The following is a 27,401-nucleotide window of genomic DNA, read 5'->3' as shown; positions in this document are numbered from 1 at the left end:
GCAAAAGATTCTTACAAAGCTCTAGAGGATTTTTGCTCAAGTGAAACTTCAATGTTCGACTCTCTGTCTTGCAAGAGAACTACTAAGAAGTTTATATAGAAGAGACAGATAGATCCGGGTACTCATTGGGCCCCATCGCGTTCTTCTCGCTTTCTCTTTTATATTCCCTCGGGTACAATTATTTAAATTTTGAGCGACTCCCCAATCCGGGTACTCATTGAGCTCCATCGCGTTCTTCTCGCTTTCTCTTTTATATTCCCTCGGGTACAATTATTTAAATTTTGAGCGACTCCCCGAGGCACAACTCAAAAGTGCTACTTAGCTGCTAAGTAATGAAGGTACGCTCTATACTGCTTCTTTGTTATCCTTTTGCAAAAACCAAGTATCAAGTAGCACCAACTAGACCTGGATTTAATGTGACATTATTAGTTCCGAGAGGCACCACAAAGAACAACCCTACTGATCCAAGAAACGTTCATACTTCTTCCTAGCATGGCTCCAACCAATGTTTCGGCTTGTGACGGGCTTTTCACAAGGCAAGAGGGGTTCCCCAAGCGGCGTTCAGGCTGTTTAGGAGCCGTACATCCCAGGCAGACACCAAATTTAGCACTTCAAGCAAAACGCACGGAACATATAGCCTCATCTCGTCTTAGCATTTACACAATTCAAGACAAAAATTATGGGCATGTTAAAGAATCACCCTGTAACATTAGACCAATGAAAAATACTACAAACCACCAAGGTTTGCTTGCCAGATGCATCAATGACCACCACCTGTGCTGCAGTCTCCATAAACATCACATCAGGTGCATTAGGCCTGATTTCACAAGCCGATGAACCCACGTGTTCAACCTACCAACTAGTGGAGTATAGCTCTCCTGTCATTTACAAGGATCCGTATAAACCTGAAATAAGGTACCATACAATCATCAGCTAAAGCGGTTCAAGGGATCCACTTTTTAGCCTCTCCATCCGTGCTTGCAATCCAGATAATGCCTTCTCATCCATTGGAAGAATATTGGTTTGTGTTGGTGTTTCCCCATCAACACGTTCTCCATGGAGCACATTACCATTGATATGTGCTAATGGTCGGCCTGAACCATCCAAACTGCCAGCGGCAGCCGCAGCTTGTATGCTTTTCATCCGCTCTCTGATGGCATCCAGTGTCCCCATTGTAACTGCAGGAGCTGGTAAAATTTAATTATCAGATGACAATTACCAGTAAGCCTAGCAATGCACCTGGTCATGCACATGTATAGAGAGAGAGAGAGAGAGAGAGAGAGAACCAGCTGGATATCGGTCCATCCGATCGTCTCCTAAGTGAGGCCTAAACTCTGATGCATCAGTTTGACCTCTCAGAGAAGCTGTTGACCCAACAGCATCATTGTCCACATATGAAGCAGCAACATTTAGGTGTATGCTTTCATTTTTTGCATTGATCGACTTCGTGTGTACAGGAGAGAGGGGTCCAAACTTTGGGGATGGAAGAGTTGCTATGGGAGGTGGAGTGGACATGGGAAGGCTAGAAGGTGTCCTTCCAGCTACTGCATTCTTCTCCATCTGGATGTAAAAATAACAGAAGACCAGATACAATAAACACAACTTTCGTGGTGCCAATTAGAGGCATATTGGGAATAATAACTGCTAACCTGAGCCAGCCCATCTCTGATATATGTTCTAAAAGCCTCACTTGCATTTTGGAGCTGAGCAAATATATCAACCTATGAAAAACCAAAGAATTTCAACATATATACAAAAGAACATGAATCAGAAAAGTCATGAACAAATGATAATTCAGAGTATTTCCAACTAAGGTATTTACCTTAGGGTAGAGTTGGGTAATCCGGTAGAGTTCATATAGTCCAATTGTACATGTTTGCTTGTCACCAATTTTCTTAAACACTGCAGCAAGCTCTTGCTATTGCAATTCAAAACAAAAGAACTCAGAAGCCAATAAGGGCAAAATAATAGGTGCATAAAAAGCGACAAGTAAAAGTTGAAACATGCAAGGTAGTGGAATGTCAAAAATGGTTAAAAGTACAAAACTCAATAGTACCGATGGTGAACACACCTTCAATTGAGCATCTGCTGAATGGGTTGTAGGAGTTGGACTATTTGAAGCAGTGTCACCCCAATGTGTTTGTCCCATGGGGCCAGATGGAGTCAACATTCTAGCAGCTGCAAGAGTCTAAATATACAGAGATGTATACAAGGTCATAAATCAGTTCAGATAAAATCACAAATACAAAATTCAGGTTCAAGCTTCTCTACTCAAGTATACCTGAAGATTTAGGTCAATATAGGCAAGAATGATAGGCTGAGGTTCTGTATCTATAGGTACCATAGAGAGGTGACCCTTTATAGCTGTACCTCGGAGTTTCACGAGTTCATGCAGAACAGTTTTAACCATCCGTAGTGGTTTGTCATCAGCTCCAGCCCTTAAGTTCAAAACAATCATTAAGAATTAGAGCCATGTAATTCTTCCATCCATAATGAAACAATTGTTAAATTGCTCAATTCACAAGCAAACAAAAAAATTCACCTCCTCCGTATCTCTTCCATCCCCAACTCTTGCAGGTATACATGAATGCTTTGAAGAATACGGTCAAGATCGACTTCATAAATTGTGCTCTGTAATACCTGTATCAGCCACATTGGATGAAGTGAAAAAATGCACTGGACTAGATAAAATCTTTGAATATTTTAGAAAGGCACCTTGGTTAACTTAATTAAACATTTAACAACTAGATCTGAGAATTTCTGATTCCTGGTAACGAGAGCTTCAGATGATACAGGAGATGGCCACCTCAAAGAGTCCAGAGGTCTCAATAAATTAATTAGCACGACGAAAGATGATGTTCTTTCTGCATTATCCTGCTCAAATATAGACACCAAGATATAAATAGTGGAGAAATGCAGACAATTAAAGGTAAAAACAAGAAAATTACGAACCAGAATTTTGAGCATTAAAACATTAAGTGCTTTCAGCAATTGGCTACCATCATCCATTAAAGGAACTCTTTCATCCAAAAGCCAAAGAAGAAGTTCAGTGATCAGGTTGTCTAATGTACTCTCTTTCACAGCATGAGCTAGTTTTTTGATCTGGAAGGTCTGCAGCAAAACCAATTGTTGTAAATTCTGTTCAAGACTGAACAAAATAGAGAACAAGAAATCCACTGAATAATATATACCTGCATAAGTGTATTAAGCACATATTTGCAAGATCTTGATGAAGCTCCAGAAAGGCTGAAATTAAAGGTATTAGGGACCTGCATAAGTTGACCATTAAGATCAGCAGAAAGACAATAGCACCTTTTGCAGAACATAATAGAGAAAAGATTCAACTACCATTGTGGCTAGGCACGAAACTAATCTGTCTGCATCTTTAACAAGATCTTCAATTACACAGCTGTCAGGGTCATTTGAGACCTGCGTTAGCTCATGGCATATAACTTTCATACCTTCAACTGACTGCACCAAAGCAAAAAATAACAAATCGAAAAGATATTAGAGCAACAAAGGCATCATTAAAAGTAGCACATGTTATAAACAGAGATGATCCTCTACAGGCCAAATTTAACCAAGATCATAAAAGAACCAAGCCATATTGACATTGTTCACGACAAATCCAGTTTTGGCCGATTTCTCAGCCTTATAGTCAAAATCAGCATAATCAACTCCACCACAGTTGGTTGATTTTGGCTAATTCTCATCAATTTAACAGCCTCAAAAGAAGAAAATGAAGAGCTAATCAAGGAGTGTACGGGAAAGAAGAGGGAAGCAGAGATAAAGGAAATACATAAAAGACAACTATGACCGTGAAAGACAGGGTACATTATTACTGCTTTATTTGTTATTTGTTAAGAGAGAAGCAAAGATAAGGAAATACATAAAAGTCACTCATAACTATGACCGTGAAATACAGGGTACATTATTACTGTTTCATCTGTTATTTGCTACAAACGTTGCATTGGTTGTCTCATCCAAGTGGCAATGCATCCACAATCATGTACATCAAAAAAGGTATAGAGTGAGAAAACAGGATTGACAATAAATAAGGAAGCTTTCTAAGAGAAGGAAATATCAAGAGATTGAAAATAAATTCCAAATCCTATCTTTCTCTCTTCAGTTAACATTATTTTAATTTTCCTTTTAATTACCCCATATTTTCCTGCATGGTGATTAGAAAAGCATTAGAGTCATGATAGGCACAGCATCTTCAAAAGTGCATGTCACCTCATCTCCCCGAAGAAAAACAAAATAGAAAACAACTTCCATTTCCTCCAACAAAGACAATAAAAAAGTGTAATCAGCAAAAAAATCATAAATTAAGCCTTCTAAATTACCATGACCATAAAATGACTCCATGACATTGGAAAGGAAGTACTAATAGTGTTAAATTTAGCTAACAAACCTGCTCGGGCAAACCCATTGCAATAATATCAAGAGCTTCATGCCAGTCAGTGGGACCATTTGCACCAGCAAATTGTCGAGCTAAAATATTTCTTTCATCAGAGTGAGCATAAGATATATTTTCCCTGAATTAAACAGTTCATAATCAGCCAAACAGGGAAAAAGGGAAAAAAAGAACAAGTCATAACATGCATATGTGGGAGCACCTCATGCTTATAACCAGATTTCACACCTTATTATTACATTTACGAAATATCACACATACCTTGCTGCCATTGGAACAGAGACAGAGCGTGAGTAAACTTCTCCACTCTGTTCTGCTACATCTAGCCTGAGATTCCAATTAATGTACATGTTAGCATAGTATGTTAAAAACTTAAAATTGGTACAACAGTATATACATATATTTATAACAGACAAGACATTTCAGAGCCAAATATATACACTGTCTATCATAAAATTACATAGGACTAGCCACTATTTAACTCACAAATTCTCATGAATACCAGACAGATATCTTTTCCACATTTTCTGAGACAATGCACCATGTAAAGAATTAACATGAAACATAACAAATAGTTGAGAATCATGCAAAGTAACCATATATATGGAAGCCCTTTAAGATCATTGTGTTAGGAAAACTCTAAGGAACAATAGAGCCATGAATCAAATTTTGGTTGTACTGGTTGGTACTGACTGGAATTTACCATGTCAGTCAAAGGCTAGAGTTATGTCAATCAAAAGTAGTGCTAAAACATCAGATTTATTGTGAAAGTTTTATTTTAAATTCATCTTTTTTACATAGAAGACAAATAATGCATAAGGTTTTAAAGTGGGTTGGAGGTGATTACTCATGTAGGCAGAAAAAACTAATTGGTCTGTCTAGTCAAACTTCACCTAGGAACTACAGGACAAGCAAAGGAACTAGCTGATCACCCAAATGCTGAGACAACTACTCCTAACAAACATTTGCTGTAGCTCAAGCGCTAACGCACAAGGAGGATATTACCGATGGCATTGCATGATTGTTAATTTGGAATAGGCCAGCAGTCCCATTGTGTTTCTCTTCGAGAAACAGCTTCCACAAGGTCATTCAAGAAAGGTAGATGCCAAATAAGATTAAAAAAAGATAAACTTTGTTTTCAAGAAAAGGAAAAGAACATGTATTTTCTGAACAATTTGAAGAAAATGGTCAGATGTATATGTATTTTCTGAACACTTGGAAATTCTTTGTTCATTAAATTGTCACTTATTGTGTAAAAAGCATTAAAAAATGTAGTTAAAATAAAACCCTACACATGGAAGATCTCCATAATCTAAGTTCAACCCATTCATTATCATGGAGAAAGACAAATTTAATACAAAAACTGAAAAATCAATTTCTACTATTTTCTTCCTAGCGACGAAATCCAAATAAAGAACCTGGATAATTTTACTGGGGAACAATGGGTAAACCGACCGGTGTATTGTTTTATAGACAATTTAATCAATAAGCATTTGAAGATTTGAATAAATTGAATGATATTAATAATAATCTGACAAATGGATTTCCTACAATTTTTTAACTTCAATCAAGTAAAACTCAAAAGGTTTGACTTATAAGCATAAATCAAATGGGAAAATCATAAGATGGTTTAACCTAATAGGGCAAGATTATATTAGACTTTCTGTGAGACAAGTGAGGTAAATTGAAAATTAATCGAGTAAAATTTTGAAGCATACAATATAGCTAAACGTAAGTCAAAAAAATACTTGAAGCCTATCTATCCACAACATATATAATGGATGTCCCAAGAGAGCTAATATATCTGGAATTTGCCGTGGACCTAAGAAATACACACACAAATACATACATACATACATACATACATACATACATACATACATACATACATACATACATATATATATATATATATATATATATATATATATATATATATATATATGCACAAAGGGTGAATGATAAGACAGATCAATAATGAGAGAGACCCATTCTCTCGGACTGAACGCCTTAAAGCAGCTCTGGCATCACCAGGCTTTCCTTCCTTTCTTTTCTCCATCTCCCTAGCCTGAACAAAACACAAAACATATTGAGTAAGAAAAAGAAAAACAGCAGACAAGTAATCATTAATGGGAAACATCTCTAGCAATAAAATCATGACCTTTCCTAGCTCACCATTATCCTGTCTAAGACAATGATATTTCTATGCCTCCCATGTCAGTCAAAGCATATGACGGAGAAGTATATACTGACCTTCCATTTAAATCTATCATCAAGCATACTCCTTTGAGCATCAGATAGCTTCCCAACATATCTCCATACGTCCTCCCCTGTTCAATAGGTATAAATCTAAATGCAGGTATAATGAGGCACCAATATGGTACTTTTCTTTAATTGACAAGTATTATGAAAGGTGAAATCAATTTGTCACAAAATCAAGGGACCTCAGTTACAAAAGAACAATCCCAGGGATAGTTGTACACTCAAGGCACAAAAGATGCACACCAAGATTTTTGTAAGCAGTAGCCATTGTGTTGAGAGCAGCTTTCCTAATTTCACCATCTCGTTCTGATGTTAACCCAGCAACAAGCTGCAAACATTTCAACTGTCCAACAATCTGCAAAAAGACAAAAAACAATAAGCATTTTGCACAAGGGAAAGACTGCAAAAGTATGATAGTTAAGGTTGACCTCAGCTCCATAATGATCAATTAAGTATTCAATAAAATCGACACACTCTATTCGAGTTCGATTGTTCTTTGAACGCAAGCCTTCCAATATATATGGAAGGAACTTTGATGCTGAATAGATAATAACAATTTGCTTCATCATTTCACGCATCTTCTCCCTGACCTTTTCAATGTTATGACCAGACTGCATTGAAAAACAAGATGAAATTACCCCACACTGCAGAAAGTGATATACAGAAGCTAAAGAATAAATTCTGATAAACTAGGATGGATAATTATAAAATATTGTACATGATCAAATTATCAAGCAAAAAAAAAAGAGTCAGTAATCGAACCGAGTAAACTGACATGCATTCGTTAGATCAAAATTTAAGCCAAAATAAGCATAAACAAATGAACCTTCTCTGCAAGGCATGGAAGAAACATTGCAGCTTCTGCCTCAGTCAAAGTGTAACCCTCATCCTTTAGAACACCAAAAAGCTCAGGAAGGAATTCAAGCACCTACATGTCATGTTTAGAGAAAAGATGCATCAGTACTCCATATTATAAACAGTTGCAACATAGCACCAAGAACCATAAACAAACAGGAAATTATTTACCTTCAACAAGCAGGTTGTGTTGGACTCACAAAACCGCAATACAAACCACCTTAAAAGTATGTCAAGTAGTTCAATTATTTCTTTCTTATTTGTTGCTAGAACCTATAATGACCAGAAGATGGGTAAGTTATTCAGATAATAAAGTACCTATAAATGATACATGCACAACATTGATAGTCAAAAAACTATAAAGTCAAAGGACCTTTTGCAACAATTCAAGTCCATCTACTTGCTTCTTGAAATCTGTGCTTAGAAGTCGTCTATGTAGGTCTTCTCTGAAATGCTTCACAAAATCATACTGCAGTAAAAAGTTTTAATATCAAATGATAGGAATATTTTATTTTTTATAAAAATACATATAAATATACCATTGTTGAAACAAATTTTTTTTCTGCATTCCTAAACATCATATACTGAGGTTTCTGCAAGCCTCACACTGGCATGGCCCACATGAATGACCATGTGCCCCGCCAATGGAGCCCACCAGCTTGACCAATCAACTATGCAGGGCCCTGAAAGTTTTCACATAAAGCTCTATACCACTAGCCATATATTCAAAATGCAGGGACTAGACATGTTAATGACATAGTTGCGGTCTTTATTTCGACATACAGGCTTTCCATTTGACAAATCTTTTGTTGCTATCAAAAAATTCATCAAACATCATCAACCAAAGAAAATCATATTGACTTTGTCTAAACCTGTGTGGTAAAACAAAGAACTAATTTTCACCTTCAATGCCATATGTGGTTCATCGCCCACCTATGTTAAATAGAAAAAAAACATAACATCCCCATTTTACTCCAATTCTGAACCTAGCAGACCTACCAAATATTTATTGAAAAAAATCAGACAAACATAACAATCATGGAGAACACTTTCTTCATCCTATGCGATCTCTGCAATATACATTTTTCTATGCATACCTTTCTATTGTGATTACTAACAACTAGTCATGGAAGTATTCCACCACACCTTTTAAAATTCTATATGGATTCATGTGCCCGATGTTCCAAATTATTTCTGAAGTTTGTTTTGTCTAACTGTGCCCATTGCTGGTTTGCTAGATCAAACTAGGTAGAGTATTTATGTTACAGTACAAATAAAAAAGTCGACAGTTTCAAAATCCATTGATGTAAAATAAAGAATCCTTTTCCAGGGTTGGAGACAATGCAAGAGAGAATCCATGAATAATCACTTGTAAAGATACTACCATATTCAATTGAAATATCATCCCTTCTCACAGTTTGTAACATTTAAATTTGACTCTACATGTGATTCTCCTATAAGGAGGGAAATTAACCACAGAATTGGAATTGAACAATATATTAAACTGGAATCTTGGCAAACATTGACACCCTTCAATTTATGCAGCATCAGGCACATAACTACATATTGCTGGTGAAATCTTAGGCATTGCATCTTGTTAAATTTTCATCAATTAGGTTTCAACAGTGCACAAACAGAAGGTACTTTTCTGAATTTATGATCAGGGAAGCATGAGAAAGATGTTTCTGATAGTAAGCTTTTCTGAAACCAATTGTTAGTTAATGTTTGGAAATCTTATTCGACCACTGTGCATGAAAGGATAAGATCGCTGGTCAACATAGGGAGCAAAAATGGATTGGATATGTGATAAACATCTGTATCCAGTTCTACTTAGTGAATATGAATTCAGATATGGATGCTAGACCAATAAAACATTTTGTAACATCATTCATTCAAAATGGATGCACAACAATAACAAATTCAAGTTAGATCTAAATGGATACAGATGTGATATTCACGAATTTCCCATCAATAAGAAAAGAATCAACTCAAACCTCATTTTTCTAAAAAGGAATATGAAGACTTGAAAGCATGTAAAACAGAAAAATGAAGGATTTAAGAGAAAAAGAAAAAAACTAATTAAACATCTTTCCTAGGATCATACAGATAATTTTATACTCATTTATATATTCGAATACTTTGATTTTTGATATCCAAAGATGGATAGAATTAAATCAATAGATGTACCCACATGAGAAAGATTTTCAGTAAATAAATTCTGACATGAATACAGATCAACATAGATATACCCTCATATCCAAAACCTACTCCAATGGTCATCCCACCCCTTTCATGACAGCTAAATGTCATTTTAACTCAACCGCAAAACATCTCAAACCAATGAGAATAGCGTTCCCATATTTGTTTTTATAACTGTATGTGATAAGGTACAAGAAAATTTTCAGATCAGAGTTGTTTGAGATGCAAACCTCCAGATCCTGAATTTGCTCTGGGCGTGGCTCCTCGAACTTGAATCTTCGAATAACAAGCCTCTCCCTATCTTCCTGCAAAGTACCCATCATAAATGATAAAGCTTAAAATCCTAGCAAATATGTTGATATTATCTCCACCATGGAAACACACCTTATTTGAGTCCTTGATGTTAAATAAAGCCTGTGACTGGACTGCAAGATCTTGAGCAGAAACAAAAGGGTCAAGTTTTGAAGCCCTAGTTGGAACACCTCTCTGTCAAAACAAAAACATAAAAGTAAGCACCATCCCTGGTAAATATTATCTTACGACCAGGAAGAAAAAACACACCATTGATGTAGTCTTGGTGCCAGGTCTAGAGCCACGGTCATTGCTAATGTTCGATCCTGGTTTTCCATTCTTCATGATCGGTTTTGATGCCAGACCCATGGAAATCAATCTTGTGGATTCTGAAGCTTCTAAAGATAGCAAACAAGAAACAAAATTTAAAAAAATAAAGTTGAGAGATAACTAAATTTGTAAGACAGGAGACTTGCAATAAGATACCTTCAGTCAGACTAGAAGGCTTTATCCGCTCAAGTACAAGAGCTAAGGCAGGCCCCTTTAGATCCTTCATACACTTAGTAGCCTAAGCAATTATGACACAAGATATACATGTTACTATTCCAGGACATCAAGGTGTGCAAGAGAAGAGGGAAGGAGGAAAGTAGGTAATGCAAAATTCACATACTGCCTCTTGTCCACAAACCCTCAGCACTTCACCTATACAACATTCAGCAGCCTTTCGAACTTCTGCTGATTTATCCTGAAAAAAAAAAAAGAAAACCATCCACTATTTATAACACATCTTTCTCAAGGTACGTGTAACTAATGCATCTCTAAGTTAAGACCCACAGTCAAAGCAGCAGCAGTTGGCTTTAAGAGGTGTGAAGCATCAGACAAATCGTTAGCTTTTGATAAATGCCTTGTTAGCCAATCAAAAAGATCTTTTCGCCCCTCTGCCCCTAGTTTTGAATCAGCCAATGCAACAGTGATGTAAGGAACCTAGAAAAAATGCAGACAAACATGTTAGCAAGAAATAATGGGAGAAAGCAAGTTAAAAATCACAATATGTCAAAAACGCACCATCTTATCCAGGTGAACAGCAAGAACCCATGAATCTAAGGTATTTAGAGTGCATTCTCTCATATGCTTTTTGTTATCACCGAGACATTTCAGTATATCTGACAAAATTCCCTTTATAAAAGAATGTCAGTTATTACATCAACAAGGCTAAAAGGTACCTTGATATAAGAAAAAAGAATTTTTGTCGAATAGGACTGCCAACCTTGCTAGATTTCTCAACAGGAGAACCCATTGCAGATGCAAGACTTCCAATGACAGTCAAAGTTGCCATTACCAAATTTTTATTGCTATCATATAGACGGCCTCGAAGAGCACCAAACAACTCAACTGGTAGTTGGAGGAATACAATAGGCATCAACATCAAAATGAATTTGTTGATATTTGTAAATCAACTTTAAGAACATAAGGAGTACCAGTTCCAGCAGGTTGGATACGTTTATGTGCTTCTTCCAGAATCTTGTTAATGGACTCAATTGACTCCAAACGAACCTATAAATCCAGCGAAACATATTTAGACTGCATTATATCATGAAGACTAAGAAAGAAGATTAACAAAATAAAGCCATAAAACCTCATACTTTCCAATCAGGACTCCCTAGATCTTTCAATAGATTAGGTGTTATCTTTGCACTAATATCTTCGCGTGGCAGACCATCAGACCCAGCAGCAGAAATAGATGAACCAGAATCTAAGGCTTTTACTGCCTTCTTGGGAGCTGCAGCAGCACCCTGTCAATTACATAATAAGTACCAGAAGCTTCGACTCAAAGAACTCCAAGGAGAAGTCATATTCCAGCCTTCATTTTTGTACCTCATATGGGTTCTTTTCATACTCAGCATCCAGAGCACTTAGAAGAGCAGGCTTGACATCAGTCATAAAACCCTTGATATCTGCAAGGAAGCAAAACTTAGAACACTGTTTAGGTCTTGACCAACCAAGCCTTAAGCAAGCTGAAGAATTTTACCTGGGCCAACAAACTTATGTAAGGTTCCAATAAGTTTAATCGTTGCATTCCTTGTCGCAGCAGTACTGGATTGAAGCCCAATATCTTTGCAAAAATCAATTAGATCCTGCAACCACATATTTTTACAGTGAAGATAAACTTAAAGAATTTTTCAGAACACCTAATGGAAAAAACTCCAGATAGTACCTTTAGCTTTATGTGGGAAACTCCAAAATCTTCAACAGCAGAGACCATCCATGAAATACCCTCACTAAGAACCTTGGGGTTCTTGTGATCTTTCATGATTTTGTACAGCTTATATGTCATGGAAACAGCTTGTGAGTGGTTCAAGTATGACCAGGTGAAAACAACATACATGAATCTTGTAAGAAATGTACTCAATCCAATAACTACTTACTCTATCAAAAATAAATCCTGGACCAACTGCTTCAGAAAAAGTCGTAAGGCACTTCATTGCTTGGGAACGTGTTTTAATATCTGCAACCCTTTCGCTAATGCCTGTCAACATGATGCCTCCCTCAAAAATTACTTAATTGGTTATCACTATAATTCTAAATTGAAAAGTAGCAACAGTCAAGCCACTTGTTAAAAATCACATAAAGGTCAAAAAGAAAATACTTTTTTTGTCAAATGCAGTGTCCATTCTTATTTCAAAAAATTTGTATGCTTCAAGACTATACAAAGACTGATGACTTGGACAAGAACTAGTGGTATTTCTGGGCTTGAATCAGACGAGGCTCATTGAGGCCGGAGCACATTCATGTCAGAGTATAGCCAAGCCTTATGAGTTTCCAAACCTCAAATGGACTGATCATACAAGCACAAACCAGCTTTTCTAAGATTGGCTAAAAGAAAATTAAAAAAATGTTACCACTTTATTGAATACCTAAAAGGCACAGCACCACACATCGCTTAGGAAGCCTTTTCACAGTGGAAACTATGTATGTGATGACCTCAATGACCTGTTGTTGGACCTGTCCCACAAACATTTTTACATATCAAGAAAAGCATATGTCAGTGGCTAGCTTTTCAACATTCATGTGAAATTACCTGTACGTTTTTCTCACTCCATCCAGGAACAGCACATAAAAAACGAATCAAAATCTCAGCAGACTGATCAAGATTCTGAAGATTCTCAACCTCCTGCTTCAGCAGGCCAACAGCTGTCAGAAGGCATAGTGTGTTCAGCATTCAGTTGATCATGTATGGAAGGGATGGGTTGTTTTAGAATCAGAAAAATAAGATATTAAAATGAACAGAAGATTAATCCTCCTATGTAAGGACAAATTACCTACATAGACTAGACAAGCAAATTGACAAAAAAAGAGAAACAAACGTTAGTGGAGATCCTCTGGCAAAAGGTCATATTATCTTACAGAATTACAGATAGCTAACAAAATAAAGCAAGGGCTGGCCAAATAAAACACTATCCTGATTTAGTTTTTCAAAGCAAATATACATTCGGTATTATTGACAACTTTGAGCAATAAAAGAACTGTTGGTCTAATAAGAATTTTATCCAAGAACGTTGAGCCACTTAAGGAACAACATATGTAAGTGCAGCGGCATGGGCCATTGATGGGGTCATGACAGTTGCATGTCATGCCAAGAAACATGATTATAGCTTGGCAAAGGGTACAGAGATACCAACAGCATATTACGGGCTTGGCATAGGGTCCACAGAACACCATACCTGCCACCATCACATTACAGGCATGGTATATACCAACTGACGTTAAGTGGCAACTGATGTAAAGTGGCAGCCATCATTAAGCAACATCGCCATCGCAGGAATTCAGGAATTTTAGAAGGAGATTTTAAGATTAAACGATAAATTCTGCACATTAAATACCAACAAAGTAATTGGAAAGAATGAACTAGCATCCATTAACTTATGGCCTGAAAAAAAAGCTTCTAGTCATATGACACACAAAATGATAGAAAATTCCCTTGCTTATGATACGCAGTAATGCATACAGCATTAGAACATGAGGAGATCTTTAGCTGTTTGTTCTAGAAAAATAAACATAACTAAATGAATCCTTTTTTTTCAGTTATTAGGGTCGTGGATACATAAATGAATGTATCCTAAAAGAACATCAACAAACTTCAAACTGCAGGTATTGACAAAGACTAGAAGAGACCACAAAACTTGAGTGGAAGTACAGAAATACATATTATTGTCAATAAATTCTATGGAAACAACAGCAAGGCATAGTGAACAAAAACCTTCAAGGCGTTCCTTCCAAACACCACTCTTCAGCTGGGAAATAGTTTCGGCCTTTATAAGAGAACCCAATCTGCCTTCAATTTCCTCCAAACTCATTTCTCCTGGCTGATATTGACCAAAGTAAATTGAAAAATCAGTGCTACACTTTTTTTTGTATTGCATGTGTTCCAAAAAATACAAGATGTCTTCTATTTTTAAAACAATTTTATTTTCACATCACAAATTACCTCAACATCTTCAGTCTCAACTGATCCTAAAGCTTTTGATTGTCCTGCCCCATCGGCCTTTTTCACATTGGTCTTAACTGAGACACTTTTCTTGGTGGCCGTCTGATTAAACAAAATTATTCAATTTAATCATATTAGTAATTTGATCTAACAAACCACTTGTTACATAGTCATATCCCAACTCACCCCCACCTGAATGGGCTTCCTCCCACTAAGCATGCTTACAGCAGAACGCCTCACAAATGAACTATTGGCGCCCTGTACATGCAATGACAACAAACATAATTACTTTCTTACATTAAATATTACTAAATAATATATTGCACGCATCCATAGTACCAATGAGTCATATGAAAAGGGGGACTTGGTTATTACAGATGAAATTGCAAATGTACCAACATCATCAAGAAACAAGGCAAAAAATGTCTAGTTTTAAATAATTAAATGTGTGAAAAAGTTTATTTTCACTAAAGTGTATGATAAAACAAGTGACAGATCAGAAGAACAGCCTATGTGTAAAAAGTATAACAGATCACTGACGTTGATGAAATGGGAATTTGTGTTCTCTTTAAGTATAAAAAGTTGATCAAAAGGGAAAAAAGATAACTGATCCATGCACAAATTAATGATAAATAAATGAGTCCTTGTAGAAAATGTACAGTAAAGAAAAGTATAATTGAGTACAAACCTAAAGAAAATTTACAGCTTGCAGAATTAGCTAACATGCACATTGACATTTATATAGAATAAAATGTCTGTATGCAATAGTCATGGAGACATGAAAGAACAAAAAATGAAATGAGTAAGCAAACAAATTAGATGCATCTTGCACAAGTATCATGAACATCTGGAAACTCACACAAAGGTAATTAACAGTGAGTTGCTTAGTTTTTCCTTTTCTGATAAATTAGTTAAATTGCACAGAAATAAGAGGCTAATCATAGCCACAAGGAAGTTGAGGCAAGAGCCTCCGCACCTCAATCCTTATACTACAAATATAACATGAAGTGCCTCTGCACCTTGAATCCATACACTACAAATCCAAAAAATATAATTTTTAGGATTTTAGCCTCATATGAATGGAACCATGGCCTAAAAGATGAGCATTAAAGTCACTGTTGTCAAAAGTGCTATGTGCTAAAAGGCGCAAACATTCCATACCACCTGATGTATTGGTTACTTGTCCAAACAAAACAGGCACTTACCTTACAAAAACTTTGAAAATATAACAAAGCTTATAGATAATTATTAAAAAAGAACTTCAATGAGACATTGAGTTTTATATCATTATATATGCAAATGATTACCACTGAAATATCAATTACATATATTAAATAGAATTTTAATTGATATAAAAATAAACCATAGCCATAAAGAAAATCAAAATGTAATACCTCCAAGCAAAAAATCAAAGTTCAACCCTACCTAGTTTTGATGATGTGGCCTTGACAACCATAAGTTCCATGGTGTTGATGGAGGAGAGAAGAAGAAATTACAGAGGGAAAGGCACAAGATGCGAAGGCCATGACAGCGGAAGGAGCTGCCGTGCACAGAAGAGAAAGAAGGGGAGGTTTCTGCATAGTCCGCAGCTGAGCATGAAGGAGAAAGATTGGAGGGGAAAGAAGAGGGAACCAGGTGGCAATGGCAGTAGAATCTTTGTAGAGGTGAGAGGAAAGAGTAATAGGGATGAGAAGAAAAAAGGAAGTGAAGAGCAGAGAAGATACACAACAGGAAAAGGGAGAACTGGTCAGCAACGGTGGACCACCATGGTGGCAGATCAGCAGCAGCAGAAGTCCAACAACCCAGACCACAACATTTTCAGATAAGTTAAAACATGTGTCACATACTTCAAGATGATTGTCATCTACATTTATATTGATTACAGTATGCGTATGGGAACACACATTACTAAATTAGGCTTCTATACATAAAAATGTGGACGTCGATATGTGTATGGGAGCATACATTACTAAATTAGGCTTCTATAGAAAAAAATGTGGACATCCGAGTCTGACAAATATTGCCATTGGTTTACCATACCATTCAAGTCTCAGATCGTTCCAGCATGGCTAACAAGTTCTGGCTAACAAACTCCCATTCAAATTATCTAGTTTTATGTTGTCCAATGAAAAATAGGCAGATAAAACAATAATCACAACCAGCATGGTTGTGCAAAGGAGAATAAGAAAAGAAACTTACCCCATTACTGGATATTCTGGTGGTTGAATTTAAGATTGTAACTGGCAGCAAAATAATCAAAGATAAGTACGACAAACATCAACAAAAACTCAAAACTACCAACTCAACCAAAATGTAACTAGATTTTCGCACCTTCTCCTGAAGTAGAGTTCTCACCACCACCAGAGCTTCCAATCAGATCTGAGAGTTTCTTTTTTCTGACATCATCAAGTTTCTCTAATGATCTTTCTAAAGGTCTCATGCCAACCATCTATAACAAAGCAATAATTCCTCGTTTTAAACTAAGAAATAGTTTTCCACTGGTGAAAAAGATACAAAAATGCACCTCTCATATGCAAATACCTTAGCTACAGCTGCCAATGCAGCAAAAGCAGCATCTCTCACTTCAGGAGTACCATCATTAAGGCTCTGCAAATTGTAATTAGAAAATTGCATTTAAAGGCAACAGATGCAATGACAACTAAGTTACGTTGTGGTGTTCTGGTAAGAAATGAACAATTCTTCCTATCTAACCTCCAGAAATATAGGCACATAATCCTTATGCAATTTAAGAACAGTTGCTTTGTTATTTGTCTCGATACAGAATGTGACCCAGTTTAATGTTAATGAGCGCACATGTGGAACCTTATTCTTGACAGCCAATTTAACATCTGCAGCAACAAGCAATTAATTATTCAGAAAGCAGAGAGAAGCTAACAAAGCTAATAAGACAGCCTGGTAAAACTTGTCAGATGACAGTCAAAATTTTGCATAATCAAATATCAGATTAGATACCACAGAGTGCATCAAAAGTTTAGTTGCAACTTCCTTGACAATAATATAAAGGTATAAGTTAATTACCATAAAAGTTCCATCTGTTTTCGACAAAATGACTTAGATGAGAAGCATAAAAAAGATGATCAGGACAAGCTGAAATTCACACAATTGTCTGTGATGTAGTACTATATTTGTGCGGTCCAAATTTAATTTTCAGTTATTTTACCCTAAAAACATAATTGAAAAAGCACCTAAGCAAGATAAGTCTCAAACTTGCTGGAACTTTTTTTAAAGGAATTAGAGTATCCATGATCAACTATTTTGCTCGCTCATTATCTGATCAACAATCAGGGTGGTCCTATTCTTCTGTTGTTTAGCTGGTTTTCCTTTGACACCAGCTCATTGCATGGGATTAAAGCTGTCTTATCTCCCCTGTAGATAGATTGATAACTAGTTGCAATTGCTCACGGCACAAGGTTGCGATCATGATTTCTGACTCATTTTCATGGCTTTTAAAAAAGAAACGTGCATTGTTCAATCGACTTTTTAATTATGTTCAAGCTGAACCTGCTAGGTCATGCTACGCCAAAAGGCATCTTAGTTAAGACTCAAAACTTTTTCTAATTGTTAAAAACTGATTAAAAAGTAAATATTCAGTCCAATTCTGCCAACAATTAGATGACAATTACAGGATTAAAAGTGAGGTAATTTAAATTCTGTTATTGGTTACTTGTAGTGTCTGTTTCTGAACACATACTCATGGTAATCAGATCTTAAAGTTCAACATTTTTCTATATGTTTATCAATATAAAAACATATAAAAGCATTCATGTCATGATTGTATCTGAGCCAGATATTAAAAAGTTTAATAAAATTCTAGTTACTGAAAACGCATCAAGGAAAAGATATATAAAAGTCAATTGCACAAATGAATACAAATATTGAACAGTTTAGAATACTTTACTTTGTAAAGTTATAGCTTGAAATAATCAAGCATTCACGTCATGATTGTATCTAAGCCAGATATTCAAAAGTTTAATAAAATTCTAGTTACTGAAAACAAGGTTTGAAATTTTGTACCATACCGGTGTATCGAGTTTTGCTCAGTACGATATAGTACGTTGTATGACGTACTGAGCGGTATGCTTATATATATATATATATATATATATATATATTAAAATATTAAAAAAGGCATACGTTGCCTCGGCAACGTCACCTCCTCCTCTTCTCCTCGTCTGTGGCATTCAACGAAGAAGGCGACAAAGACGTCGAAGGTCACAGACGTCTCCGGCCTTCAGCAAAGAAGAAGGCCACAGAGTCGCAAACGAGGCGATGAAGGAGACCGTCTCTTATGCTGCTCTATCTACCGCCTCCCCTGATCCCCGCACCTCCAGATCCTCCTCTTTACGACTCTCCTCACTGTTACCTCCTGGATCGAGATCATCGAGAGAGGGCGGCACTGGATTGGGATCGAGAAAGGGCGTGGAAACAAGTTCGCACCGAGGTTCTACCGATTCTCCCTCTTCTTCGAACACCCTCTTCTTCTTCCTTCTTCGATGCTTCCCCCTCAGTCTCGCCACAACCAGGTCGCTATATCAAGCAAGCCGACTGGTAGTGGCGGTCCGCGTACCTATTCATGGGCGGACCAATACATACCGTCCAGTACGATTCGAAATTGTAAACCTTGACTGAAAACACATCAAGGAAAGGATATATACAATTCTAGTTCAATCAAGCATTCATGTCATGATTGTATCTCAGCCAGATCTTAGAAAGATTACTAAAATTCTAGTCACTGAAAACACATCAACGAAAAGGTATATAAAAGGATTCAATTGCACAAATGAATACAAAAATTGGACAGTTTATAATAACTTTACTATACTGAATAAAGTTATAGCTTGAAATAATCACAGGGCACAGTATATAGAAAACAGTACATACTAACTGAAATTGCACAACTGGAGTACGACAAGCATCACCTACTATCTCGCATACAATGGAGCAGCATAATAGTTATTCAAATAAGACTCACCTTCAATAGCATCAGCAAGTGTCAAACATCCAGACTTGTGCATTGCTTGAAGAGCTTGAGTAAGAGCCTCTGTCATAACTGGTTTTTTCTCCTTCAACTTTTCCTGGTAAACGAAACATAGAAGTAAATGTTTATGAGCCTGTTGCATAATCAAATTTCAAACAAACTGTAGGTCTGAAGAAAGAGGACTTTATGAAAGAAAACCATTCTACAATAATGAAAGTGTCTGGGACCTCAATATGTTAAAAAGGATGACAAAAGGGGACTTTTAAGTACTCACAAGTAGTAAAGGTAACAGAAATCGTGAGCTTGCAGCAAAGTGATTCCTCAGACCTTTTGCCAGATTTCCTACTGCTTGAATTGCCTCTACAGAAACAGCTAGATTCACATCTGTGACAAGCTGCAAATATAGCAATGGGCACAATTTAATAAACCTGTAAAGGATGTGTACCACCTTAGCAAATAAAGCCATTATCAGAGCCATGAACCTCATTTCAAATATTCGGGCAACAGAAAGCAAAACTTAAGAAATTTTGTTGGTGCTACGGATTACAGAACACTCAAGTCATGAAGTTCGGAACCCTAAACCAGAACATTCCATCAAAATTAAAAGTCATACAGAAATTGGGTCTACAATGAACAGCAAATTAGCCAATACCAAGCCATGGAATCAAGTCTATATGCACACCATAGTGGTACCTTTTTGAGGGTCCGGCAGAGTTCACTAAAATCACCAGGAGCAATTCTTTTAGTTGAAGAAAGTTTAGTAAGCTCAGCAACAGCATCCCTCCTTTCAGACCATTTAACAGCTTTCTAGTATAACACGATGGCACACATGATTATTCAGATAAAAAGACAAAGAAACAGCCTACCAATAAAGACCTAATATTTCAGATGTACAATCTACCAACATATAGAATAGGCAGAAAACAACATAAGAAAAAGAACTAACCACTCCATCCCAAAAGCCAGACTTATCCAAAGGTGTCAAAATGTCCACAGGATCAACAAGCTCGTATTCATCTATTTCTTGAGGGGCTGAAAGATGAAATATATTAGCACAATTTGTGAAGCAAACAAAAAATCCATTTATCAAAATGGAGAATTTGTTCAAACTAGCAGCCAAATTTATATTAAGTAGCAAAAGAATATTTTTAATTCCCTTACCATCCACAGTAGATTCTTCAGAAGCACCAGCACCCAGAGTTTCAGAAACAACTTCTTGTTCTGGTTCCTTGTCTTGCTCAGATCTAAAACATATTTTAAAAATATATATTACTCATAAACAAAAACTAGCTAATTTTTTAATATCCCCTTTATTATGAACTAATTGCAAAAGGAAATAAGTCTTGCTGATCTAAAAACAAAATAAGTCTTGCTGATTTAAAAACAAAATAAGTCTTGTTTATTATATCGTACAGAAATGATATAAAAACTAAAAAACAAAATGCACTATTAGAAGTTTGAGCATCCAAACAGCATTATGTCTTTGCAAGTTTTATTTATCCATCCTAAAATGTCTACTGAAAAGATTTTCATGCTTCAGACATATGACAAACATACAAGTTAAAATGCAACATACACATTAGCCTAGTCACCATATCAAAATATTGGATCATGACGTATATAATGTCTGATATCCAATTTATAAGTTAAAGAATAAAAACAAGGTGCATGTGCAAGTGTGCCAAGGACAACCGAAGAAAAAAAAAACATTGGGAAGACCTAATATTTGATGAATTTGACCATGTTTAAATATTTTTAAACCAACATGAAGATTTAAAATAGTGTATTCAAAGGTAATTTATATAGCATAGCCATCACTACTACTAATGAAAGTTCAGCTCCATAGACAAATAGATGATAAAGGTTTATATTGCACTGGTTATCTTAAAGTACCAAAAAGTATACTTTCAATTAGCTCTAAGAAACAATATTAACAATTACCAAAGTACAAAAATAACAAAACATTTAATGTTCCAAAACTTATCAGAGCTAACGATACTTCACTGCTGCAGTGACTATTAAATGTCAAATGATAAAATAAAAGGAAAAGAAAGCTCCGTTAGATCGTGAGAGAAGCATAAAAATGAAAACAATCTTTTGAAGAAAAATCACATCAAGTTTAGCACAAAGAAACCACTGCAACATGTATCCACGGACACCTACTTCCCTAAGCATACTTAAAAACCTTGAGTGTGCCCTCATGGATATTTGAAGGATGTTTCCATGCTAATTTTTGAAATGAGAACAAAAAGTTCTTCATCAATTAGTGGAAGAGTGCAGATTATAAATTTGGACAAAAAGAACTGAAATGATTGTACAAGAAGAACCAATTGATACAAGATACTGAGAAAGCATCCTAAGGTATAACTCTTAGTTGAGTAATATTCAAGTCAAGTCTGAGATTAAGTTGTATTTTCTACTTTGTGAAAATTGTGGATGATTTTTGGCCTCGGCACCAACTCTCTTATTATGATTTTTTCCTTTTAGATAGTATCATATCCTTGGACTCTCAATGAAGAGAATTAGAGGCATCAAGTTTGTTTTGCATGTTCATGTAATGACATCAGGTCATGCGATCAAATTCTGTAAAACAAAAGCTGTCTGTTTTGGGCAGGACACTTCGGTGGCTATGAGGCTAAATCTTCTCAAGATATCCTCCTCTTCTGTTAGGCATGCACGGCCTTTTTTTTTTTTAATAAAATTCACTATTTTTCAGGAGAGGAGGGGAAGGGGTTACAAACATCATAAGTTGTCACATGGGAGCATCTTTTATATTTCTACTTTTTTTCCCAAGTTACTAGAGGAGAAGAAACAGCAAGCTGAACAAGAAATGTAGAAGAAGTCAACATTGAGCATGATTAAATATTGTAGGGATTGATTGAAAATTTAATCCCTAGAAGAAAGTTGAGATTTGATTAAGAATCTATAAAGAAAAAAGTCTATAACAGAAAACATTATTTAAAACCAAATTTTATCTCACAAAATAGATGTGGGAGCAAATAATCCCTAAAAAGTAGGACAATCAATTAGATTTTATTTAAGGTTCATCATTTTTCTTGATTGCATTTTCCATATTTCTTTAGTTTTTCTTGTTCTTTTTATACTCAAAATGCTATTTAAGGAAATATATATATATATATTTCATTGAACAACATGGCTAAACAACTGAATTTTTTTTTAATTTCCACATATGAGTAGTGTCAGACCACCATCCCTAGGAGTGACCCCCTAGAAACTGGGCCAGTTTAGTAATTATGCCCGATAGAACAATTGCATCATCCACATTTGGAACATGTGGAAGAGTGAAGCCTTTATCCTAGGAGTTAATCCATGAGGCTACGTGAGTGATATTTGTCCCTTTTCTTCTTCATTAATCTCATATAATATCTTCTCTTTTTCTATTATACAACTATCATGTTCAATATAAAAATAATATATTTTCTTTGTTCCAAGAGGTCTGTCCGACACCAAAATGCAGGTTTCCAAACACAAAGCCTTGTATTTGCAAATGTTGCATTTACAAATGCATGCATTACCTTGGGCATAGGCTCCAAAAACACAAGTTCCAAATAGCCCTAATTGAAATGATCTAAATCATACTTCCATGACAAAGGGGTATTTAGACTGTTGTTTTTTAGTTAATTTGGTAATTATGTAAAATTATGGGGTTTTAGTTTCTACGCTGTTCGTTTGAGTGACTTCATAATCAATTAAGTTGATCTTAATTTAAAAGCCCTACATTCATGGTTTGATATAAAGGAAATGAAACCTAAATATTTACAGAATGTTTCCTAATCATATATAAATGATTAATAACGATCATATCCAAAAGAGTCTTCCTAAACAAAAGACAATTACTGTTCCAGACTAAATTCAATAATCATGAAAAATATACCACATACCTCCTTCAAGTTTTGAGTATAATGCATAATAAGAAAGGAATATGACCAAACATCCATTAAATCCTTGATTTAAAAAAGCAATGACTAATTTATTGCATGTAACATGCTGATACTCCAGTATGATTAACTGTTATACTCTTTCAGAAAGGTCCTATTTGATCTCTATTATAAAATATAAATATTAGACATTCAACGAAGAGAGAGCATATTAGTAAGATAACTTTATGAAACAAACTCAATTTAATAACTAGATTACCTTATTTTTCGAGTAGGCCGAGCAATTCCAGAGACATTAACAAGCTCTGCTTCCAGCTCTTTTTTCTTCATATGATTAGAAAGGTTAATTCAGCAGTACATATTAGCATTAGATCATGACAATTAAATGACCAGAATCTTACCATAGTATCTCGCATTTTTTCAAATAGAATAGACTTTACTGGTTCTTTTCCAATCCAACGACATAGTTCAAGAGTAAGCCCTTTTGAAGATGCCCGAACATTCTGATCTTGGTGATCAAAAAGTTCAGGAAGCATTTTAAGAATTTTCTTCGGAGGAACCACCTTTGCCCCAAATTCACTAGAGCAAGCAAGTAAAAGGAATGTCAGTTCTAAAGATCTAGAATGAACGGAAACCTAGAAGAAATGAAACATAGAATAAGAATGAGTTTGATATACACCTAAGAGCCTGAAACATCACATCGATTGCAGGCACAACTGCCTTAGCAACTTTATTTTTTATTGCTTTCTCCATTGCTTCCTGAGATTCAATATAATTGACTTCAGAAAGTTTGGTAAAATATACTGAAAGATTCCAACCAAACAACCATATAAGTCATGGTGCACAATGAACTAGGAAAGGACCACACAGCATAGGCATCGGCAGACCATTGAGAATATTACTACTCAGTCAACTACCATCTTATTGTAGTTTAGCTCTTAAATGTAATGAAGATGCATATCTAATCAAACCTAACAACAAGAAAATTTGCCAGCAATACAAAATATATAAAGCAACACAATGATAACAACATAAATTTAATGCTAAGGTAGAAACACATAGGTAGCTTTTTTTGCCTTTAATTTAAAAATATTCTCCAACCTATAAATCAGCCATCACCCCAACAGTAAGAAAAGTCACAACCTCAATACCCCACCACCACTCATTCAACCCCCAACAAACATAACACCCCCCCTACAGGACACACAGAATGCACACATGTATACGTGCAGACATGCGCGCGCGCACACAGCATGTCCATGTCCATATGCATGTGGACTTGGACATGCACATTAACAGTCATACCCACAAGTGGAGGTGCATGCACACACACTCAACACACAACACATGTACATGCCGATGCAGCCCACGTGGATGCACACTAACTCAAATAAACATTTAAAATATTAGTGGGAAAATAAAAATAATTTGAAATATCTTATATGTAGCTTTTATACCTAAAATGTAGCTACATAATCAGCACAGCATTACGAGATGACTGGTTCTTGGATATTACTTGCAGAAACTTACCCTCAGAAATCACAGTGATATAACTGGTTTTTCTGTATTTTGGGGAATGCTCAACAGTAACAAGAGCTAGAAGAAAATTCTTTAAAAAAATAATATTAATCTAAATGAAAAGTTTAAACAGCCATCTTCAACATAATCTACAGCTTATAGCAGAATTAAGTGTATACACCAGAATCTGATTAGAGTCTGCACAATGTCACATTTTCAAGAAGAATCTATAATAACATACCAAAAAGGGAGGTTTGGTACACAATGCCGCCACCAATGCACCATATTTTCAATATAACAATGCCAACCAAGAAAACATGAAAGAGAATTCAAGTCCCTTAAGCATATAATTTTACTATGTTCTATGTGCTGACTTGTCTTGAGTTTTTATCATTAAACTTCCGATTGATATCTAATCAGTTTCAAAGAGTGTAATAATCAATAAATAATAATTAACTAATATATCTGACAAATCTCTGATTTTTGCCCATGCTCACTGGAATAAATACTGATACCGGCTTTCTAGCCATTTGTTTGCAGTATCTCTGTCTCTGATCGAGCACGTGTATAAAAGCTGAAACAGTTAAACACATGACTGTTCCAATATTCAACATATACATGATACTATTTAATCCTACTTCCTCCTTATATGAAGAAGCAAATACTTCATTTTTAAATTAGCCTATATACCAGTTCAACAGCAGAATGATATACAGATTCATGAAATCCATGATTGTATCCATGCATCAACAGGTTAACATCCAGATTAGATGGACAAGTCAAGACTCCTAGTCTCTAAGACATTTGGTGAGAAGTTATCATTTGTATCTTCCAAGAGCAGTGGCCAAAAGATGAGACTCAAACAAATTCTGGAGCTGAATTACTCGAGGAAATATCAAGTTTTGCTTCATATATAAATTATCAATGTTAACAGTTAATTTGTATGACGTTATGTCACTAGATCAGTTAACGGAAAAAGAAATAACAGGAACAGGAATGCCAAATGGCAAGAATGAAACTCAAGATTGAACAGATTAGAAACACACAAAGCATATTAAGCTCTTATTCCAAGCTCAGAAGTGAATCATGGACAACCACATGACAAGAAATCTAAACCAAACATAGAGCTCACAACAGTTGAAGCCTTGCCTATGTTTATAGTTTGGAGTTATATGCTAAGAAAACTCTATAAAAATAAAGAAACAGGGACATATTAAGCTCGTATTCCAAGCTCAGAAGTGAATCATGGATAACCACATGACAAGAAATCTAAAACAAACATAGAGCTCACAACAGTTGAAGCCTTGTTTATGTTTATAGTTTGGAGTTATATGCTAAGAAAACTCTATAAAAATAAAGAAACAGGGACACATACGCCAAAAATGCAAATGACAATAAGAAGCAGAATGCCAGTTCATGCTTCACAGAACTGGTCAGAATTGTCTAGAAGGACAGTTACAATCGAAAGAACATAAGCAAGAAGCAATGTTTTCAGCAAACACTGAGAAGGGTGCCTATGGAAGTTATTCTCTTCTTACCAAGAACACTTCGGTTGCCTCCAACTCCACCCACAAAAGAAAGGCAGTCTGTGCTTTCTCTACTGTCTTCGGCCTGCCGGTGAGACATTTAGCAACGATGGAATCACAGACTTCCTTCGCATACCTACAACAAAATAGAGAAATAACTCCATAAACAATCCGGAGGCAATACTGTCGCCAAAACCTGTATCAACAGAGAAGAAATAAGCAACCTCCCAGCATCAGCATCCGCAGCACGCAAAAACGCAATTAGGGCATCCAGCGCCTTCTCCTGCACTGGCGCATTGGAATCCGCCACAGTCTTTCTGAAGAGAGGCCCTAATCGACAAAAATTCCAAATCAATCAAAACTAACAGCTTCAGTCAAGATTCAGTAACTACCTAGTGACAAAAAAATCAACCTACAAAATTCTGTTCATCCGCGTCACCACTCATCCACCCGACCAAGAAACCCACAGATCAAGTGGAAGCGGACACGGAAAAGGCCAGAATAGACGAGAACGAACCCGATCGAGACAGGATCGGGGCTTACCGAACTCTTTGAGGCGCGGATCCTTCGGATCGGTGATGGAGTCGCAGAGTGCGGCCAGATCGATATTGGCGTCGTTCCGCACCTTCCAGTTCTTATGGAGGAGCCGCTCCTCCCACGGCAGCTTCTTCGCCTCCTTGAGCAACTTCTCGTCCTCCGTCGACATCGCGCCGCACCCCTCCTCTCTTCACCTTCGAGGAAATGTTCGCGGACCAGCAGAAATACTTGCAGATCGGACCGAATGGGCGACGGCTTCGCCTCCCGTCGTCGCTTCTCTTCTCGTGATCCCTTCACCGGCGAGTGGAATGGGAAGAAAGGGAAAGAAAACAAAAAAAAATAAAATAAAAGGAATGAGGGGGGAAGAGAGAAGAAATGGGATTGGGGACGAGAGGGAGAGAGGGGAGAGCGG

General features: G+C 36.2%; 1 protein-coding gene across 3 annotated transcripts; it reads right to left on the bottom strand.

Annotated features, from left to right (window-relative positions):
- Positions 1-686: 686 nt before the first annotated feature.
- Positions 687-27,401, bottom strand: LOC135630691 (protein MOR1-like). Of its 3 annotated transcripts, none has more exons than XM_065137821.1 (54): positions 26,996-27,401; positions 26,677-26,782; positions 26,465-26,588; positions 24,088-24,167; positions 23,810-23,987; positions 23,668-23,732; positions 20,671-20,753; positions 20,456-20,541; positions 20,203-20,316; positions 19,784-19,903; positions 19,504-19,606; positions 17,223-17,359; positions 17,052-17,117; positions 16,842-16,959; positions 16,710-16,750; positions 14,697-14,768; positions 14,511-14,612; positions 14,283-14,388; positions 13,104-13,216; positions 12,940-13,027; positions 12,451-12,551; positions 12,240-12,347; positions 12,054-12,159; positions 11,900-11,979; positions 11,668-11,817; positions 11,503-11,578; positions 11,292-11,416; positions 11,090-11,200; positions 10,859-11,008; positions 10,695-10,769; positions 10,511-10,592; positions 10,295-10,422; positions 10,118-10,219; positions 9,964-10,038; positions 7,908-8,003; positions 7,706-7,807; positions 7,506-7,607; positions 7,108-7,290; positions 6,923-7,034; positions 6,671-6,747; positions 6,406-6,485; positions 4,679-4,744; positions 4,415-4,538; positions 3,349-3,471; positions 3,192-3,269; positions 2,953-3,111; positions 2,716-2,874; positions 2,543-2,640; positions 2,282-2,438; positions 2,072-2,188; positions 1,823-1,918; positions 1,650-1,721; positions 1,287-1,560; positions 687-1,178 (listed from the first exon to the last, which is right to left on the bottom strand). In XM_065137821.1, the coding sequence occupies exons 1-54, from the start codon at positions 27,156-27,158 to the stop codon at positions 934-936; spliced, it is 6,054 nt and encodes a 2,017-aa protein (XP_064993893.1). In that variant the 5' UTR covers positions 27,159-27,401; the 3' UTR covers positions 687-933. The 3 variants fall into 3 exon arrangements, with proteins under 3 accessions (XP_064993893.1, XP_064993891.1, XP_064993892.1); XM_065137819.1 differs by having other exon boundaries at positions 687-1,187; positions 26,996-27,400; XM_065137820.1 differs by having other exon boundaries at positions 687-1,187; positions 14,703-14,768; positions 26,996-27,400.

The sequence above is a fragment of the Musa acuminata genome, chromosome BXJ3-2 (genome assembly GCF_036884655.1).
Source record: "Musa acuminata AAA Group cultivar baxijiao chromosome BXJ3-2, Cavendish_Baxijiao_AAA, whole genome shotgun sequence".
Classification (NCBI taxonomy): Eukaryota; Viridiplantae; Streptophyta; class Magnoliopsida; order Zingiberales; family Musaceae; genus Musa; species Musa acuminata.
Note: the sequence above shows the minus strand (reverse complement) of the source record. Positions and strands in the feature narration are given on the sequence as shown.

Coding starts and splice junctions, on each gene's coding strand:
- LOC135630691 (XM_065137819.1), bottom strand. CDS start 27,158: ATGTCGACGGAGGACGAGAAGTTGCTCAAGGAGGCGAAGAAGCTGCCG. Junction 17,118..17,222: donor ATGTGCCTATATTTCTGGAG/GTTAGATAGGAA, acceptor TACAATTTGCAG/AGCCTTAATGATGGTACTCC. Junction 14,389..14,510: donor TTGAGACTGAAGATGTTGAG/GTAATTTGTGAT, acceptor GGTCAATATCAG/CCAGGAGAAATGAGTTTGGA.